At 34.9% G+C, this 7,500-nt stretch overlaps 1 protein-coding gene across 2 annotated transcripts in view; it reads right to left on the minus strand.

The window, feature by feature from the left end:
• Positions 1-859: 859 nt before the first annotated feature.
• si:dkey-119f1.1 (Structural maintenance of chromosomes protein 6-like) overlaps positions 860-7,500 on the minus strand; it is a 44,579-nt gene continuing 37,938 nt past the window's right edge. For both annotated transcript variants that reach the window (XM_046864981.1, XM_046864982.1), the window contains 4 exons: positions 6,517-6,622; positions 4,773-4,925; positions 4,550-4,647; positions 860-1,973 (listed from right to left, as the gene is read on the minus strand). In XM_046864981.1, coding sequence (XP_046720937.1) covers positions 1,886-1,973; positions 4,550-4,647; positions 4,773-4,925; positions 6,517-6,622 — 445 coding nt within the window. In that variant the 3' untranslated portion in view covers positions 860-1,885. The remainder of the gene's footprint in view (positions 1,974-4,549; positions 4,648-4,772; positions 4,926-6,516; positions 6,623-7,500) is intronic.

Genomic DNA, 7,500 nt, shown 5'->3' on the forward strand with positions numbered 1-7,500 from the left:
TGGTGTGCATTTATCCCTGATGAGCATCTGTGGCGACTGTGGCAAGGAAAAACTCCCTTAGATGTTAGGAGGAAGAAACCTGGAGAGGAACCAGACTCAAAAGGGAACCCATCCTCATTTGGGTGATATCAAGAGTGTGATTGTCACATACACATTCATACAGAAAACGACATGCAGTGAAATGTTTTTTTGCGACTGTAAACATGAAAAATAGAATAGAAATAGAATAAAGGGAAAAAAAGTAAATACATAAAATAAGTATTAAGTATAGTATAACTATATATATTACTATTTATTATACTGCACATGGACACTAAGAGAGAAAAAAAAAAAAAAAACAACACACACATCCCTTTCTGGCAATTCATGTATATATTAGTGACACTGTGCTGTGCAAGTCCAGAGTTGAATTGACAGTCCAGAGCTAATGTGTCATATCAATAGTGCAAAGAGAATTAATTGTGCAGCGAAGGAAGTGAGATGGAGAGAGAAGTCCATGTGCTAGTTGCTGGGTGTCTCCTGGTTTAACTCCAAATGGCCAGAGGGGAGAAGCTTCTTCTCATTCTCTCCGTGTTTGCTTTCAAGGAGCGGAAGCACTGCCCTGAACGTAACAGAGAGAAGAGTCCATTTTTGGGATGACTGAGGTCCTTCACAACCTGGTCCGGCACCGCGTGCAGTAGATGTCCTGCAGGTCAGGGAGCTCGGTGTGGATGGTACGTTTAGCTGAACGCAGGTGTAGTGCAGGTGTAGTGCAGGTGTAAAAAGTCCTTATTACCTGAGGGGGAAGTGTAACGTGCCTTAGGCATCGCAGAATCGAGAGTTAAAATGACAGACTCAATAGAATCACAAAACAAAAAGATTCAATTTAAAACTAAAGTTTATTTGGCATTGCATGTTTTTAAACATGCATATTGGACCGACTCAAGCCTTAAACCATTAACATGTGTTTGGTAAAGATCAAACAGCAACAATGCTGCATAAACAGTGTCTGCTGCTGAATCTACACTGCACATATTTGACAGATGCACATGGCAAATCATAAAAATCTTTTTTTCAATAATTTTTTCCACTATGTATCTTAAACACATTCTAATTATAACTTTTTGGTGTTGCCTTTCTAGATTTGAGAAATCAAAATATAATTTAAACTCCCACTTGCTGGTATGTGCCCACTTGTAGTGTAAATCCCTTGCACTTGGTCCCTGGTCTGCAAAGATTAGGGATGTGGGTTACTTGTGGGATTACTATTTGATCTGATGCCAAGTAAATACCAAAGCCAATCTCTCTTAATCCATTTATTTCTGTAACACTATACACAGTAAAAAAAAAAAAAAAAAGAGTATATTATAAATAATCATGAATTGTATATCCTGATACAGATATGTAAGTATTTTTATTGTTTATTGGAGTGAAACAACTTTTTTTATTATTTCATTGGGAAATGTAGAGCAAATATAAACAATATTAACTAAAAAATGAATTAAACCAATCTGTACAATTACATTCATACACCTTATGTGGTTTGTGTATTTTTGCTCCTCTTATGAAGTATTTATGTTTATATGTATTATATATGTATTTTACATATAGATTGTGTCGTGACCATAGGGGAAAAAAAAATATTGAAAATCTTCAGGAGTTCCACACCTGAAAAAAAGAGCAGTTCCAAAGCTGTGCCAAAAGTCAATATTCTTTGTAGTTCTCTTTACTGTTTAATTGAAATAAGACTACAAAATATTATCTAGTATACATTTAGTTAATCAAAGAACATACAAGAAACTAGTATAAAGGAATGATATTTAAGAAAGAAAAAAAGCAATGCATTAAGCAATGCAGATTATTGTAGCGTTACCAAGTCTGTCCTAAAGTTGACATGCTTTTAATATCACGACAAACCAAAAGGCAGAACTGTCTGGTTGCGATCAGGGTCTTTCAAATGCAGGATACGGATGAGATTATTGATCGGAAGAGAACTGAAAGATAAAAGGGCAAAAAAGAACAGAGAAATACATCAATTGAAGATTTAACAGTTGTGTATTGTGTTTGGTTCAGTAATTGGTCAACAGTGAGGTTTTTTTATTTTTTATTTATTTTTTTTTTTTTTTAAGAGAGCTGTGATTAGGTTTTTCCCCTCCCATGGGGAAAATATGTACATAAATACAATAATAATTAAATGTGCAAACACCAAAGAAAAGTGTTTAGACCTTACAGACACAAGAATCAATAAGAAAGATTTTAGTTGACAGTGTGTTATTTCTCTTATTATAATTCTAAAATATTATAATAGTATACAGTCTCAGACAGAGTGAGACAGAAAGACCCCACAAATTTACAGACTTAAAGAACACATTCATGACTGCCTTGTATTTTGCTAATAAATCACCATTAATTCTGACTCTACATGGAAGTGCCTCTAATAAAATGCATATTTAATATGATTTAAAGCCAAAATTAATATGAAAATGTGGCTAAAGTTTAAAATGATCACTGTAATAATGACTTCAAACTTCAAATAGTGACTTCAAACTGAGTGTACTTAACTATTGAGAGAAAAAAATAAGCTCTTTAAAACTGTTGAAATGCGTCTTATTACAGACATGCCCATCTTTAGTTCTTTATTTCCAGTGGTGACAAACACTATGCTGTAGGCCAAAATCATTATCTGCTGCAAGAACATAACAGCAGATGAAATAAGAGGAAATCTTGGGACTGGTTTTCCAAGATGGAAATTCCATCTACAAAGGCTGGTGCAACTGATTCTTTAAGAGACACAATGAAATACTTGTGCAAATACTTGTGTTTTTTTTTTTTTTTTATCTTGCATTTCATTGACCATCTTTCATTCTCTTTCTTTCGGATGCAATAACATACACACAAACATGTTACACATATACATGCATATGCTGATTAGTTGCAACATTAATACCACTAAAAAGTGCATTGTGGAATATAATCTAATTACTTATATCTTATTATATTATCTAATTAATAAACCAGGCTTTTTTTAAGCAACAAGTGACCAGTTTGTTTTTAAAGTTGATTTGTTGGAATCAGAAATAATGGGCAAGCATAATGATCTAAGCAACTGTGACGAGAACTAATTTGCAATGGCTAGAAGACTAGTTCAGATAGTTCTCTAGTTCAGATGAGCTCCCAAACAACAGGTCTTGTGAGGAGTCAAGTCAAGTTTATTTCTAAAGCGCTTTTCACAATGGACATTATCTTAAAGCAGCTTTACAGAATTTAAATGTAATTTCCCTTAGATGTTGTGAGGAAGAAACCTTGAGAGGAACCAGACTTTGCTACCTCCCAAAAAAAGTTCCAAAGAAGGAAAAACGGATGAACAGGTGACAAGGTCATAGGTGCCCAGTGATGTGAGTGAGGAGCAAAGGCTAGCCTGAGAGGTTTTATCCCACATAAACTACACACAATATGAAAATGTATTCTGAGGGCCGCTCCAATAAATTTTTCTTAGGCTCCCCCTTTTGAGATGATTAAAGAGATCTACATTCCCAGGTGCATCCTTGCTATTTCAGGTATTTTGAATGTGGTCGGTTTGTTGTTCTTTAACAAAACCCAAGCTTCTTGCATACTCCAAACAAATTTGTCCCGCAGCTAGATCCACATGGTTTAGCAGACCCTCGTATTGCAAAGAACCCTCACACAACACTGACTAAACTTGAAGTTCAAGCTGAAGGAGTAAAATGTGCACTGCCCAGAGGCTATGAAAGATACACATCATTGCTCAACACAGTTTCTCAGCTTGTCCTCCCCTGTTGTGCCTTGCAGTTACTGACCAAGCACAAAAAACATCCAGCCATGGCAAATTCAGTAGACACAGTGTTGTTTGGGAGGAATGAGTACTGTAGGTTCGTCTCACTACTTTTAATGGTAATGGTCTTGAGATGACCTCATTCTATACCCAGTGATGGTCTTTTGATATTGTTGCCTACAAAAGTTTCTGTGGTCTGCCTTCACCAAGAATCTGAAAGCTGAATGTCTGCAGTAAACACAACCTGTTCCTTTCCTAATCAGTACTCCCAGCAAACTGTTATTAAGCTCTGGGCCTGTCATGAGTTCAATTAAATTTAAGTGCCCTGCATTAAAATTATAGACCACCCTAATTCCTTGGCATCTGTAGGTATAGACACCAAAGAGTTACATAAACCTATATTCCTCTTGGTGGTGCTGGTTCTACATGATTATTTTTTCAAAATGCCAAAAGCTTCATAGGAAGAAGAAAGTACACCCCCTTTCAATTTCCTTAAATTTTTTTTAATTGATCAGGACATATATAAAGACTGTGTAGTCCTCACTAATGTCTATAAACAAACATAACAGCTGACATTTTTTCCATATTGGTTTAAGCAATCACTGTGTGACAGTTTGATATAACTTGAATATTTCACACCGACAAGTATGTATTAGCTGTAATCACACTAAAACAAAAACATGGAATTTCATGAGGTTTATTGAAATTCATAAAAGTTGGTAAAACAACACAGCTGCTATATATTAAATAAATTAATGAATAAATAAAAACAGTTACCTCATGCTTTGTGGAGTGAGAAAAATGAACTGTCTGTAGCGCTGGCTAGCCGCAATCTTCAGCATCATGTCCATAGAAATTCTGCGGTTCACCATGTCCTAAAAAATCAAAATGTGTTTCCCTGAATACTTGAGGTCACAGTTCCATTAAACTTTGTAAATATGAATTTGCAGAATCAGAAAAAATATCGAGCTGTTTTATTATATAAATTTTTTTTTTTTACCATATATACATCAAATTCATCCAGGCAGCGAAAAGGAGCTTCAGCTATGGCCCAGAGTGACAAAACAAAACACACTGTAGAAAAGGATCGCTCCCCTCCAGACAAAGAACGCATGTCACTCATAGCAGCCTTATCACCGTCTCCCGGCTGTATCTGCAGAAAAAATTCAAGTGAAAAAAAAAAATTATAGTCACACAGTCACATAAAGATAAATGATAAGTCATATAAAATAAATGAATGAGATGTCGAACAATTTTAAGATCACATGTAAAATAAAATATAAAAACCCACTACTCCTATTTAATAAAAGACAAACAAATTCCTCTTCAAAAGTTAGTAGATTTTTCTTTCTAAATATACTTAGAGCATCAACCTGGAGTCAGAGACATAGATGTTAAAGAGCATAACATTCAGCAGAAAAATGAGCTGGTTTTGTGCATTAAACAGGAAGGTCTGACAAGTAATTCAAGTAACTGCTTACTACAGCACACATTTTTCAGTTAGAAATTATTAGGAGCACATAATTAGGACAGAACCAAAGCTCCAAAAATGCACACACACACTACCACTGGTTGTGCATGTGAAACCATATATTTTATTATAATTATTAATAACTAATAGAGAAACAGCAACATGGTAATGTGTGCACATTAATTTATAGATTAACACTGCATAAATGTACGCATAGCTGCAATCACATCATACAGTTTCTGATAATCACCTCATCATGATAGCTTTATTACAGAAACCCTGATTACTTTTTTCTTTAGTTGGAGCAGGTATCATCATGATATCATAGTAGCTAATGTTAATCAATGCTACTGTCTAATTAGTGGTGGCTCTAACGTGTTGCTTAGGAGAAGATGCCAAGAACTGGCTGTGCTCTCTTGCTGGGAGGGACATGCTCTCGTTACATGGCGACAAACCTGTTATATAGATTATATAATAGCCTTTTATAATATAAAAATATGTACATTAACAATTGCCTATATTTTTCCATGCATTCTTTTATATCTAATATGCTTACAAACAAATGGCCACTAGTACTTGTTTAATGAATCCACATGCATTATTATGGTTGATCATTCTTTTTTTTCTTTTTTTTATAAAAAACAGCAAATAACTTGTTTGGCATGTGTGTGTGTTCATCTAATAATTTCCTCAGAGAAATTAGGTAAATCTTAATGTATGTGAAGCTTTATCTATAGTTCAGAAAAATTTACCAAATTACACAAATACAGAGACAATAGACTGATGGCCCAGCTATGACCCTATGAACAAGCTAATTGGAGCAAATAATCTGTCAATCACCAACTTTGGGCAAAGGTCTCAACAACCAAGAGCTTCAGAAGTCTGAGCTCCTCTAAACTACTGCCAAGAACTGCATCCACACTCAACAGGCACTACCGTACAACCTGCACATGAGACTCGGATAAGTATGCCTTCATCACAGTCTGATTGTTTTTCCCAAGGCTCTTCTCAATATTCAACCAGAACGCAAACGAATCTACATCGCTGGAGCACCAACATCACTTCAGAACGACAATGCGACAAAGAAAATATCCTTCCAAAAACAACGTAAACAAAAGGTGTTTTGAGCTAATCATTAATTTGTATGTTTTTATTATTCCAGATGATTGATCAGAGACAGAAAAGGGAGAGTTGAATGTGTTAATGAGTACGTAAAAGATGGTTAAAACACAAAGCTTGAAGTGTGAAAACAGCAGGGTTTTAGAATTCTTACTGAAATGGAGAGAGTCTCTTTCTTGTGGTTAAACGACATCTTTCCCGTGTACCCTCTCTGGGAAAGCATGGAGTCAAAATAGTACTTGCAACGCACAGACAAGTACCTGCAAGAAACAATTAAAAAATGTTTACTGCTATATACAAGTGTATCAATCCTGGCTTTGACCTCTTATTAGTTTGTTTGCAGATTTGCAGCCAATGTATATTTTATAGTCAAACCTGATCACTGCTTTGGTCAAGTCCTGCACATTTACTATTTAAGGCATACCCTTAAAGTAACTGCATTATAAAAAAACAAAACAAAAAAAAACAAAACAATAATAATCATCATCATCATCATCATCATCCATATCTAGCAATACTCCAGTAGTTGAATTGACTGGCATGACTTGGCTATTGCTGCAAACCTGACTGGATGAATATCTCCATTTAGGACAATATTTATACCCTTTAAGTAACGCTATAATGCTAATTTGATTCTTTTTTGACAACTCGGTTGTATTATTATATTCAAGAAATATTGTTTTAAACAAGAGGTGTCAACTTTAGTCTTAATTTCACATTTTTTGAGGGTAGCCTGTGATTATGCATAAGGCCTGGTGGAGTTTTGTTTCTATATCACTGGAGGATTAAAAGCAACCAGACTGCATGTTGGAACAAACACCTCACTGTTTGTAACATGTTGTAAACGACAACCTTAAAAAGTATTTACTAACCGAGAAGATCCACAAACCTTGCTTAAAAAAACACAAAACAAAACATTTTTTTTAGTACATTAAACTTTTTTGTTTAAAACATTGTCTATTAGACGCACAACTCAAACTTAACCTCGGAAACCACAATCGTTCTGCTCTTGAACTCAAAAAAACTGCAAAGCCACAGGAAACCAGAGAAACAAGACATCTCATAATAACATGCATGTAGACTGAAAAGAAGAAGACATTTCAAGTTTCTCTTTAAGTAATTTTGCAAACACTCCCAA

Source organism: Silurus meridionalis, chromosome 13, assembly GCF_014805685.1.
Source record: "Silurus meridionalis isolate SWU-2019-XX chromosome 13, ASM1480568v1, whole genome shotgun sequence".
Classification (NCBI taxonomy): Eukaryota; Metazoa; Chordata; class Actinopteri; order Siluriformes; family Siluridae; genus Silurus; species Silurus meridionalis.